Here is a 12705-nt window from a genome sequence, read left to right as displayed (position 1 = left end):
CAACCATAAAAGACTAAACAGGCCGTCACAGACTTTGCATGAAAGTATCCTCAGAACTCGTAGCAACAAACACCCTGTGGTTTGTTTTATTTCTCACGAGTCTGACCACAGCTCAGGTTCACTTTCTGCCTCAGACCTTAACATGATTATTCACTTCATCTCAGAGCCTTTACAATGCCCCCTGTTTCCTCACTTCCTCCCAGCGGGTTGCGGACTTTTGAGTCAGGCTGTTTTATTGCCGAGTCAGCGATCTGGCGCAGAAGTTCCACGGCGACCCTCACCTTCAAGCTGCTCTCATTGTTTAATCGGACAGATTCCCACTAAGGGACGTTACCAGCTTCTCACCTTGCAGCGTGTGGAGACACTGTCCTGTCCGGATGTCCCACACTCGCACCGTGGAGTCGGCATTCCCGGAAACCAGGATGTTGTCTCGAAGCTCCATGCCGCTGGTCAGCGATTGGTGGCCCGTCAGTGTGTGGACACACCCACCTGAACAAGAGACACTCGTTTAGCTTAGATTGGCACCCATGCGTTTCATTTTTATTTGCAAATTTTTATATGATTACAGCAGGTTACGACCAACAGGGGGCGCACTGAGCATCACTGTATTTATTCTGTTTAAATTAGATAAAAGTGAAAAGAGGCGATTGCAGCAGCTTTCTGCACGCATTATTTGCCACAAACCATTAAAAAGCAACCATATTTGTTTTTCTTTCTTCATTTATCACAGAGAAAGAGGCGGTCTGTAATCCAGGCTGCTCGTGTTTCAGTTATGTTCCTATGCGTTATATGTAAAGCAAAAAAAATCTATAGTAATAATGATAAACACAGCCCCTAGTGTCTGAATACAGAAATAAACTAATTAAATAACTCAAGGTTCACAGTGAGAAAACAGAGTCCGTGAGGTCTACCTGTCTCTGGGTCCCACACTTTGATTGAAGTGTCCAACGAGCCGCTCACCACGAACACGCCGTCAAACTGCAGAGAGGGGTGGGAGAGGTGGAGTCAAAACCAAAACAAGGAGCTCAAAGATGCTAAACCGCCTCATGTAGAGCTCAGTTTAAAGACTCCTGCTCTGTGTGTGTGTTTACCTGCAACGAGTACACTCTGTTGGTGTGTCCCTGCAGCGTGTGCAGGCACACCTCTGTCTCGGGGTCCCACACCTTCACCATGTAGTCGTAGCCGCCCGACACCACGCGGCGCCCGTCGTACTGAACGCAGCGCACCGCCGCCAAGTGGCCAGTCAGGACGTGCTCACAGCGGCCAGTCGACACGTCCCACACGCGTAGCGTGGTGTCCCGAGAGCCCGACACCACCCTGAGAAAAAGAGAGAGAGAGAGAGAGGCATTACATCGCTGCAGTGACAGCCAATCAGGTCAAGGTGAACCAGAGGTGTGTCTTTGTATCTCTGTTAAAGCTGCGCTGACCCAGTTCTATGAGTTCATGTGTAGCTTACATTAATTTGTGTGTGTGTGTGTGTGTGTGTGTGTGTGTGTGTGTGTGTAGCACACACAAGAGTGAGTCTGTTACCGGTTGCCGTTGAGATGCATGCAGCGCACGGTGGACGTGTGTCCGTAAAGCGTGTGCACGCACTCGCCGCTTTCGGCGTCCCACACGCGCAGCGTCCGGTCTGTGGAGCCGCTGATCACCGTGGTAGCCGCCATCTGACTGCACCACACCCCACCGGTGTGACCCGTCAACGTCCGCAGACACTGAGGGAGAACAAAAGAGGGATACATGATGATTAAACAGTGTTATGATTGAATTTAAACTTTGCTTTTAATTTAAATGATAAAACGCATGAAAACATTCAGACTGAAGACCAGTGATTACAGATAAAGTTGCATTTTTACTGCACTTTAAGCTCAAATATTAGAGTTTGCATTTGGAACAGTCGTGGTCGAAGAAAAGCCAACACGTTCTTCCTCATTCACTTAAGATAAAGGAATAAAGAAATAATCTGGTGCTCTTATCTGGGCCAATGAAAGCTGTTATTCAGGGTTTTTCCTGCTTGGATAAAATTAATTAAACGCAATCAAAGCTTGCAGTTTGCACAAACACAGCGAACATTAAACGTCTCTCTCATTGTTTGCGAACGCGTGTGAGTCAATATTTATTCCACTTTCATGGACAGCCTTGAGAGACAAACGCAGTTTCACCTTGAGGGTGTTGTAGCGATAGTTGCCATGGTAACAGTGGCAAAACTTTGCCTTGGCAACTGTTGCGGACACGGAGGAAGACACTGCGGGCGTCGACACGAGCGCTCGCTGTTACTACACGACTGTCTGCGGCTCGTACGCGGCGGCGCACACGCCTCATCACCCCCGCAGACTAAAACATCGTGAGGGTGTGTGTGTTTTTCTTTCTGCAGGGAACAAAATGACTTCACACACACACAGGCAGGTCTAGGCGGATGAGCGAGCAGGTGTGGCGGATTAAAGAATGTTTAACCGAAACCAGATGAACGACCTGAGTCTGCGATCTCTCACCACATACTGAGTCCTGCGAGTGTTACTGCAGTTTATATAGTACACTCAAAGTATCCCACAATGCCTCAGTGTGAGTAATGTACAACCAAGGGTCACTATCCACGCATTGTATCCCATCATGCATTGTTGCTGGAGTAAGAGGCGCTAAGGTGCTGGCTGGTTTACAGGACAGAATTTCATGAATGACAGGAATTCTTCAAATCCTGAACGCAAACACACACTGGAGCTTCATCAGAGTGTGTGATTGTGTTCCTGTTATGACACGGGTCAGCAGAGATGAGCTTCCTCTGAAGGGTGACCGGTCTCTCCCTTAGAGGCGGAGTAGAGACTCTTGAAACGAGCCATGGTAAACGGCACCTCACGACAGAGTTAATGTCAAACTGTGGCTCTACTGCCTGAGCCACAGCCACATGTAGAGCAGCTCATGTGTGAATGTCAGACACAAAGCACTCTGGCGCAGAGAAAAACGCCTGTTGCATGGAGAGCTTCGAGTGCTCGGGCAGCGTAGAAAGCGCTGCATAAGAACCAGACCATTTATCATTTTCCAAAATGACGTCACATGTGCTGTCGTGAGCCGCCGTTTCAGCCAGTCCTGCATGTCTCAAATTTTACAACTTTGTGTGTTTTGATGCTGCAGCTCGGTTAAAGACGTGAGTGTACCATCGTGTGGGTTTAACTGCAGTTTTAACAATGCACCAGGAGCTCACACATTACACAGACGGACATGCGGCAACAATTTGAAAAAGATGAAACTTTGTGGAAAATACTCAAATTCTCATGATGTGGAGGTTTGTCTGAGTGGCAACACCCGTCGTTCTGCAGAATGCTGCTGCGGCTAACAGCAGTGATAAATGGATGTGACTGTGTGACGTCACCGTGCCATGCAAAGTGTCCCACGCAGCGGGTTTACCGAGGCTTAACTCTTTCCACCTTTGATGCTTACAAGGATTTAGCTTTGTTTCTCTTTTCTGAACTGAGTAGTTTCTGTCATACTTCATAACAACAGGTGAGCGTGGTCGCTGCCTACACAGCTGTCCTCGAAAAAAAAAAAAACAGAACCTGTTCGTCCGTGTAGATTCTTGGTCATAAGGTCATAGTAGTCTAACAAGCTTAAAAAGAAGGCGACAGGACTTCTGTAAGTTTTTCAAATTTATGTACAGGTGACAGAACTCATCATTAAGGGTACAAGGGAGTTGGTCTAATACCATCTTAAGGGGAAAAGAGTTGAGGAGCTCGGTTACTCAGGGGCATCCTCCAAACCGACAGGAACCCTGAGGTGGTTCAGGATGGGGTGTGGATGCCTCCTGGGCACCTCGTTAGGAGGACACAAGGGAAAGTATAGCTCTCAGCTGGCTTGGGAACACAGCGTCACAAGAGCAAAGATGACGAAGGAGGTGAAGGTGAAGGAATCACAACAGTCTGCTAGTGTTTTAAGCCTGAAACATGTTCAGGATTGTTCTTCTGGTATTACTCTCCTTTTCTTAAAGTGGACTTTCCTTATAAAACAAGATGAGCAAACAGTAAAAACACTGAAACCAGGAAAGTAATCAAGAGCACAAGATTGAAGCAAATTGGTATTACATGAGCCCGGCCTTAGTTTAACTTCAGCTGAAATCTCTTCAGCACAATCAAAGATGTCTTTGGCATCCTGGTCATGGTTACTTTTGGAGGGTTTTAAACTATTTTAAAAGGACCTGCAGGGACCCATAAAACTGTTGTTTGGTGTAAAACAACCTCCTCTTGCAGAACATTTTGCAGAGTTAAATTAAGATGATCAGTTGCAGCACGGACGTGCACTTGCAATCAGACAGCTTCTTGGCTTCTGCAGAGAGGGCTGCACTTTATGTCAACATTACATTATCCTCGTCTTGGTGCAGCGTGTAGACCGAGAATCTGCAACAATGGCAAAAGCTTAGCTGGCTTAAGATGAGTCCGGGCATCTTTTCTCTGAGGACAAAGGAGGGATTTATATTCCAGCAATGTTCCCTGTTTATTTAAGAAGCTTTTCATGGTCTGAAATAAGGTAAACGAGAGCCTGTCACCTTTCTGAATGCACTCTGATTGCATATTGTGTGTTTAACAGTCTGCGGGTGTTAAACAGGAAGGTTTACAAAAACACAAACACGCCAACAGAAACAGACACTTTCTCTACACCTTTAACACAAATGTGAGTATTCAAACAGAGATGCCTCGGGTGGTGTATGTCTGTGTGTGTGTACACAAATAGCTTCCCAGCGACACACCCCGACTGACACGACTGTTCCGCCTGTGTTTAGTCCGTTTAGCCACTCTGAGCTTCTCACTGTCCTATTAGGTCACGCTGGCCTACATATTAAAATCTTATTCAGGTCAAATCTGAAGCTGAGTGCAGCTCGCACGCAGGAAAGTCCCATTATTTCATGATAATGTCTTTTACTGACGATTCTCAAGGTCACCTTGATTAAACACTTGATAGCTTCAAATTTAAACCCAAACATATATGAGCTCTGATTCTTTGAAATCGGAGCTTGAAATGTGGTAAACATATGTTTGACTTCCAGACGATTAAGCCCACAGACTGACAGTTTCTTCTCGTCGCACCCCGATGTTCACATTTCCAGGCTGAAGTGAAATTTGTTCATGAACTTGAGCACCTGTTGTGGACTCGAAAGTCCTTCTAGAAGCAAGTCTAGCAACTCAGCAGCCATTCTGGATCAAATCCAGGGAGTTACTCATTGCTTTAATTGCTCTGTGTTTCTTCCTCTGTATGAAAACATGTGAATGAGCGCCCGGTTGCTAACTGATCTACAGGTAACTCACTTCCTCCTGATGACAGCCTCCTACACAAATACCTGCCCAGGACAAAAGATTCACTCATTCATCTTTCGCTCAACCAGCCACACCTGCATCTACCTGCAGCTCTTCCATGTGCTTTGCTCACCAGTCTGAAGGCGTTCGTAGGAGCGTTTCACTCTTTAGTCTGAACTGGTTTCACATGTTTATGTCAGACACAAAAGCACTCCACATCACTCTCCTCCTCACATCCTGTAGAGCAGGGATGTCACATTATAGTGTTTCTATTAGCTTTTAACTGATTAAAGATAAACATCGCCTTCCTGTATTCCCCTGATGGAGGTGCAGACACACTGAGTTGGCTCCTGAAGCAAAACCCTTCATTTCTCGTCCCAGTTCAATTATCGGTTTCCAAAGAAGGAAACATTGAGATCTGATAATGGTGTGCAACAGTGATTATTTCTGCATGGGCAGACACCACCCTCACTGACCTCTGATGCACATCCAGTCATTTTGTTGTTTAAGGGGGATTGAAACAGTTTCAGGTCAGACAAGAGCTTCACAGGTTACTTCTAGCAGACGTGTTTCAGGGTATGAAGATATAAATCCTTGTTCTTGCTCGATGAACTTTGATTATGGATTATGCAATAATTAGATCATCTTTACAGAAGATTTAATGGCAGTTTCTTAATCTTAATTTTGTCAAAGTCTATATGGTTTGTTTATTTTTAGGTTGGTGGTAAATCATTTATCTGATAGGCTTTATTGTGAAGTACTACAAAATAAAAGTCCTATTTGTACCGAATTTGACTTGCAAAAATAAAAGCCTCACTTTTTTTTAGCGAAACAGCTCCTGCAGCCCTGCAGAGTAAAAGGAGCTGCAGAAATATTCACACTGTATGTACTTTAATATGTGAATTTCATAATAAAAGCATCGCTTCTAGAAATTTCACAATGTTCCAAAATAAAAGCGCACACCTTGTTTGCTAGGCGACAAACAATCACACACACACACACGCAACGCATGTGATCGTGTGGTCGAAGCAAAAGGAAACAATTGTTTCCATAATCGATACGTCCGTCTCTGCTGTTGCGTCCTACCTTGCCGGTGATGGCGGACCACACTTTGAGCGTGTTGTCGTCTGAGCCGCTGACAATCAGGTCGCCGCTGAACTGCAGGCACGTGATCACATGATCATCGTGGCCTTTTAACACCTGCAAAGACATTTAAAGACAATCAGTTCACATTTACATCTCAGACCGATGCTGTTGAACCGAGGCGGTGTGTGCGTTACCATGGGTTCCCGTGTGTCCCCCTTCCTCCAGTTGGTCTCTATGCGATGTTGTCTAATGTAGGTCGATTTCCACTCACTGACTGCAGCACTTGATCGCCTGCGACGAGACGACGCGCACTCTGATATACCTGTAGAGGGGAGGGAGTAAAAGAAGAGGATACATTTCAAAAATGGGGCGCTCAGTCTCACCCCTCAGTCTCCTCACAGATGCGCATATTAAAAAATCCTATGTCGCCTCTTTTTCAAGTTATCACATTCACTAACTCAGGTGTCCATGTCGCCCACCTGCATGGCGCAGTGATGAAAATACCCCATCAACCGGGTTTTTTTTTTGTTGTTGTTGCCACACCTTTTTGGGAGGAAAATAGGAAATCTGATGAGCAGATTTAAATAAAGATTATAAGACAAAAACAGATTTCTAATGAACTTCAGAGTCAATATTTGGGGAGGCCAGTCCATGACCGATGATGCTTCATTGTGTTTTTTTCTATCCAGGAATGTTTTTACTGCGAGATTACGTTTCATCACCATACCTGAAGTTCACCGTAGTGTAGTGGAATAGCATCTACTGTGACTTTATTAAAGTAGACCAACTTTAAGCCAACATTCATTAGTATGTAAGATGAGTGTGGTTAATGAAGGTTAGCTGCATTTATATTCTTGCTGAGTTCTTGCTAACGTCGACACCGATCCTGGCGGTATGGCAGGGGAGTTGATAATTAGCCTTATTTGTGAAGCTGGTGAGCTGCAGTCAGCATCGGCTTCATTAGTATGGCTGTGGTGTGGCGCTAACGTTAGGTAGCCTCATTGGTATGGCTGCTGAGCGCAGGCAGTGAATCTCGGCTGACTGGCAGAATTCCCAGACACACACACACGCGTGCGCACACACACACACACACACACACACACACACACACACACACACACACACACACACACACACACACACAGCCACTGCATTGCGCTGAATGAAGGTGCAGTGACTGTGTGTGGCTGTATTTGCATGTTTCACTCAGGTTAGAAAGCACCATACATCCAGCAAGTTCCCGTCTCTATTTGTATTCTGGTTTCCATATTCCCCTGTGAAAACAGTGGAAAAACACCTGCAGCCTTCAGGTGCTACCTGATAAAACTCACACTCGCAACAGAAAACAGAAGGAAATTAATATAACAATGTGCTGCTGTCCTGGGCTTTTAAATGTAATTACCACCCTCAACCTCAAAATAAACCGCAATCTACTTCATTTTGCCTTTGATTGAATCATTTAAATATTGAGGTGCCTTTTCTGCATTTTTTTTAAATTAGATTTGCTAAAGCTGCTGAGGTCCTCTCATGGTCAAACTTCCAGTCATTTTTTTATGATTTAATTATAGCTGAGATGATTATCTCTCCAAGGAACATTAACTGCTTCGTTAACCAAGGAGACAATACACGTTTATCTAATGCAAGGCTCTTAATTTGGAGTTTGTTCATTTTTTAAATAAACCACAGTAAAGTGAATATCTCTGGATCACAGACCACACAGAGTAACACACAAATCAATAAACTGTAAAAGTTTTTTTAGAACAAAAAAGTGGAAAATATTAGTAGTTAATGTATGCAGTATGTATTATTATTGTAGGCTCCACCTTACTATATAAAGTGCCTTAAGGTGACTGTTGTTGTGATTTGGCGCTGTGTAAATAAAACTGAAATGAAAAGAATAATGAAAATAATTCTTCATTAAACCTCAAAATTTATCATATTGTTTCAACCTAAAAAGGAAAACTTACTTCCGCAGCCTTAAACAAACACTGAGTGCAATTTTTTATAAATCTGTTGAATATAAACTAATCTACAATTCTTAACGTTTCCAAATTTCACACTGATGATATTTCAACATTCATAATCTCCACTATTTTCATTTTATGTTAAGTTTTCTATGAAGAATGTTGCATTATGCATTACATTGTAACAAGCAGTGTTGGGTAAGTTACTTTAAAATAGTAACTTAGTTACATTACTAGTTACTTCTCTCAAAAGTAACTCAGTTACTTCAAGTTACTCGTTACTTTCAAAGTAACTAGTTACTAGGGAAAGTAACTTTTACTAGTTTTACTCAGAATTCTCTTGTTAATGTGTTGCTTCCATAACTTTGCCAGTCTTCTAGCTTGCTTACTTGCCACAAGTGCACTGTGCCACCCACCAATAGAGAGGAAAAGATAATGTGCATATTTCCACGAGAGAAATCCCACGCCTGGACCGTCATTGACTGCTGCCATGATTCTAGCCTACGTCACAGCGTCATGTGCGCCTTTTACATCCAACACAAAAACTGCAGTCGTGGTGCTTTCGATTGTACTCAGAACTCGGAAATTCTGCCTTCTGAATAGGAAGATGTAGGCAACACCAGACTGCAGATGAGCTGCATACATGGCTGGACTGGGACAAAAAATTGGCCCGGGCATTTTGACTAGAGACTGGCCCACCATTATAGGAAAAATCATAAAGCCTTTGAATGAAAATAAACACTGTTGTGACAGTGATGTTCACTGTTTTGATGGTATATATGCATCAATCTATCAATCGTTTGTTGTAAGATTCAGATAATTATTTTTTAAAAGCGAGACATTTTAAATGAGAATAAGAAAGAAAAGTATTTCTTTGTGCCCACCTCTCCCTGTTAATGCCCTACCTGCCCCCCTGGCAAAACTTTGCTAGATCCGCACCTGCACAGTTACCAGCTGTCAGCTACCTAAATAAGGATCCTGGTGTTATTTGTCTCTCAGAAACAGTTCATAACTTCCCTTCAACTCATTTATGTCACCTAAAAGGTAAACCTGTTTCTCCATCACCTGTTCAGCTCTGATGATTCAGTAAGGACATCTCCTGGTTTCATCTTCATGTTTCCCTCTCACCAGATAACCAAACCGATATCATGACCAGCAGCTTTTTTGCAGCTGTGGCTCCAGCAAACATCAGCTGATACTAGAAATTAATATTAAATAAATTCTAACAACAGCTGATCAAGCTTAAACGTGTTGCTGTTGTTTAGCGCGACATCCGCTGGTTTCCTCTTTCGGCGCAAAGTGGGCGATAAACAAACAAGAGAGCCGATCAGCTGATCATTGATCAGTTTTCATGATTGAAGTAGAAACGGGAGAGGGAGGGGGAGAGAATGAGAGGAGAAGAGGCAGCTGTGCAGCAAAGACACAGAATAACTCCAGCTTTGTGCCTTTTTCATTGTAGCTGAATTACGGGACAAACTGTTCCTTTTCACCTCAATAAGAAACGCGTAATATTTTCTCTGAATACCAGACGGGACGGTTGGCAACTCTAATAACTTATGAACAAAATAAAGTTCAACATCATTAACTTCATAGCACCCACCCAGCTGTATAGAAACTCCGTCATGCTAGTACGCAGTACGGAAAAAGTCAAAATAACGAAAATAAACTCCCCCTAAACTTGGTTTATATCTGACCCAGATAGACTGCAGGTCATAACTTCTTACCTGAAGTTCAGTTCACACTTGGACCAGCGGCCGCCTCGGGTCTCTTTTCCTCCTGCGTCCCCTTTCTCTCATCCACCTGCTGGCTTCCACCACTTGCTAATGTTACTGAATCTGTGGAAGCTCCGCGATAGCCACCACACGAAGTAACGAGTAACGACCCTATCTAAATCCCAGTAACGACTAACGCGTTCCTGATTTTGGCATAATAACTAGTTACCGTGCTCGTTACCACAATAATAACGTAGTTACTGTAACGCGTTACTTAATAACGCGTTAGTCCCAACACTGGTAACAAGCAATGTTACAACATAGCATAATGGCTACATTTAACATAAACGTTTTACATGTAAGACGTTTATGTTAAATGTAGCCGAATATAATTCCTGTAAGCTCACGTTTCATTAATAAAACAATGACTTGTGAAGTGAATACAGAAGTGTTTCATTTTTTTTTCTCAAAATGACCTTTGGTTGCAGAAAAGCCTTCAGATTATAAAAATGTATTAAAAAAAGGTTTATCTTAGTCTCTTAAGGGCTCAATCGTAAGTTTTAAGTCTTACTGAATAAAACGTGACGATCGTCATTACCTTCCTCGCGGCATTTCTCCCTCCACAGCAGGTTGTCTTCAGCCAGGGTCCTCCAGTTCCTGCAGGTCTGAGCGGCCTGCAGCAGGTCTCTGGGAGCCAGGAAGGTGAGCACGTACAGGGCTAGCTGCAAACATGGTGATAAAACACAATATTTGAAGCGCACTGCTCATCAACGGGGCCACATTTCTCAGACAGCAGAGCGGACTGCTTTTGTGCTGTACCTCTTTGGGCAGAAGTGATATAAAGTCTCTCTGGAACTGAGGCTCAATGACCTGCATCATGTGCTTCACCTGACTGGTCTCACACCTGTCGATCAGCTCGTCCAGAGCCAGCAGCCGCTCAGGGCCGCTCCACATCTGTGTGAAAAGGCAGCGAGGGGAAACATTAGCACAGGATGAAGAGACAAAGATTTACATTTACTGTTGCCACTAAAGTGCCTCCATATAAAGTAAAATATATATATATAAATTTTTGTACCACTTTGTTTTCCTGTGTATTTACTGTAATTGTTATATTTCTCCTCTTCTGTGTGCATTTCAGGGTGTGTCATCTTTTACTTTTTGTTTTTATTCCCTTACCTCTAAACTGGTTTGAACTGTCTCTCCAAAGAGATCATGTTTTTTTTCCCTCCATTTAAATGTCTCCCATCTCTTTGTGTGTCTGTACTTGTATGTTTTTTTAGTTACATAAGAACAGCTTGGAGGCAGCACCACTCTGCCACTGTGTTTGTGTAGCGAGCGGAAGATACACCACACTTTACCAAAAATCAAGAAAAGCTGCAGTTTAGCTGCTGTCCTTGAAAAACCAGGACCAGTGTCCGTCTGCTCGGATGTGCATATAAACTGTGCACTGAAATTTTGCTAATTAAAAGTTCTTTGTTGGATTTTGTGTAAATATAATCTCTGGATTATCTGAGAGAACATGATTGTACGTGTGCTGACCTGGAAGGTGTGGAGCCAGTCCTGCAGGCCGGAGGGTGGCGGACCAGAGGTGACGCGTCGTCGCTGAGCTGAATGCCCGTTAGCCAGTCGTAGGTCACCAAATGTGGTGGGCGTGGCCTGAACCAGACTGGATGGACTGCAGAGAGATGCAGGAGCAGTACAGCAGAAATGTGACTGTTTACCATCGTAAACCCATAAAACATCCATCCATGCATGTTACACCTTTCTTTTATCCTTTTGGTTTATGCTCTGAACTGGTAAAGCTGATCTAATTTAACCATTTAACATTCTAATTAAATCACTAAATCGTTATTAAAATTCAATACAAATGATTCCTGGATCAAATCCACTGTGGCTGCTATATTCATAAATGTTAGGAGAGCGATGACTTTAACTTCTCTGGACACTGTGTCACAAAATCTGCATGGACAGAATCACCAATCAAAACCAACACAGGGAAGATAGACGCCAGTCAGAGTGTCGGGTCTAGTCGACGGGGTGTTTCTGAATGTAAACCCTGTCTTGCTGGTTCGTCTCTGCTGCAGGATGTCTGCAGGTGCAGATGAGAGCAACTAGAAGCCCGGGGGAGCAATGGAGAACTGAGTTGGCAGCCAACTGTTGCACGCTGCCAAAAGCAGAATGGATAGGAGACGCCGAGCTATCAGTGTGATACAGGAAGCCCAAGGCAACCAATAATCATTCCCCAGGTTCACCTACACAAACCTTGTGAGTTTGGTTTGCTTCAGGTAGATTTCGTCTTTTCGTCATGTTTGCTAGAGCTGAGCTAAAAACCAAGTAGGTGTGGGCTTTTGGGAAGGGGCAAAAATGCACAAAATCAGCTTTGTAGCAAAAAAGAATGCACAAAAAAATAAATAAATAGAAGAAAAAAACTCTTTGAATTTTGTGTTGCTGTGGGGTGCTCTTTTAAGGGTCATCCACACAGCATCACACGCTATCAGTGATTTGGCAACGAAAACAACTATATTGGGCAATGTGCAGCAGCAGGCAAATAATAATAGTAATAATGTAAGATGGGTGTGTTACGGGTCCAACTCATTAAAACCTTGAAGGAGCAACTGAAGCGACGGGTCCTGGGTGTAAATCAGACGGATGATTAACATTTATGGA

General features: G+C 43.6%; 1 protein-coding gene across 2 annotated transcripts in view; it reads right to left on the bottom strand.

The window, feature by feature from the left end:
- Window positions 1-12705, bottom strand: part of LOC146390280 (F-box/WD repeat-containing protein 7-like) — a 54142-nt gene that overhangs the window by 4538 nt on the left and 36899 nt on the right. For both annotated transcript variants that reach the window (XM_084923331.1, XM_084923332.1), the window contains 9 exons: window positions 11578-11713; window positions 10858-10992; window positions 10637-10760; window positions 6557-6684; window positions 6363-6476; window positions 1531-1712; window positions 1092-1317; window positions 912-978; window positions 346-489 (listed from right to left, as the gene is read on the bottom strand). In XM_084923331.1, the coding sequence (XP_084779457.1) occupies window positions 346-489; window positions 912-978; window positions 1092-1317; window positions 1531-1712; window positions 6363-6476; window positions 6557-6684; window positions 10637-10760; window positions 10858-10992; window positions 11578-11713 (1256 nt within the window). The remainder of the gene's footprint in view (window positions 1-345; window positions 490-911; window positions 979-1091; window positions 1318-1530; window positions 1713-6362; window positions 6477-6556; window positions 6685-10636; window positions 10761-10857; window positions 10993-11577; window positions 11714-12705) is intronic.

Source organism: Perissodus microlepis, chromosome 3 (genome assembly GCF_051167445.1).
Source record: "Perissodus microlepis isolate ML-2025 ecotype Zambia chromosome 3, ASM5116744v1, whole genome shotgun sequence".
Taxonomy (NCBI): Eukaryota; Metazoa; Chordata; class Actinopteri; order Cichliformes; family Cichlidae; genus Perissodus; species Perissodus microlepis.
This window is presented reverse-complemented; position numbering and strand designations above follow the sequence as displayed.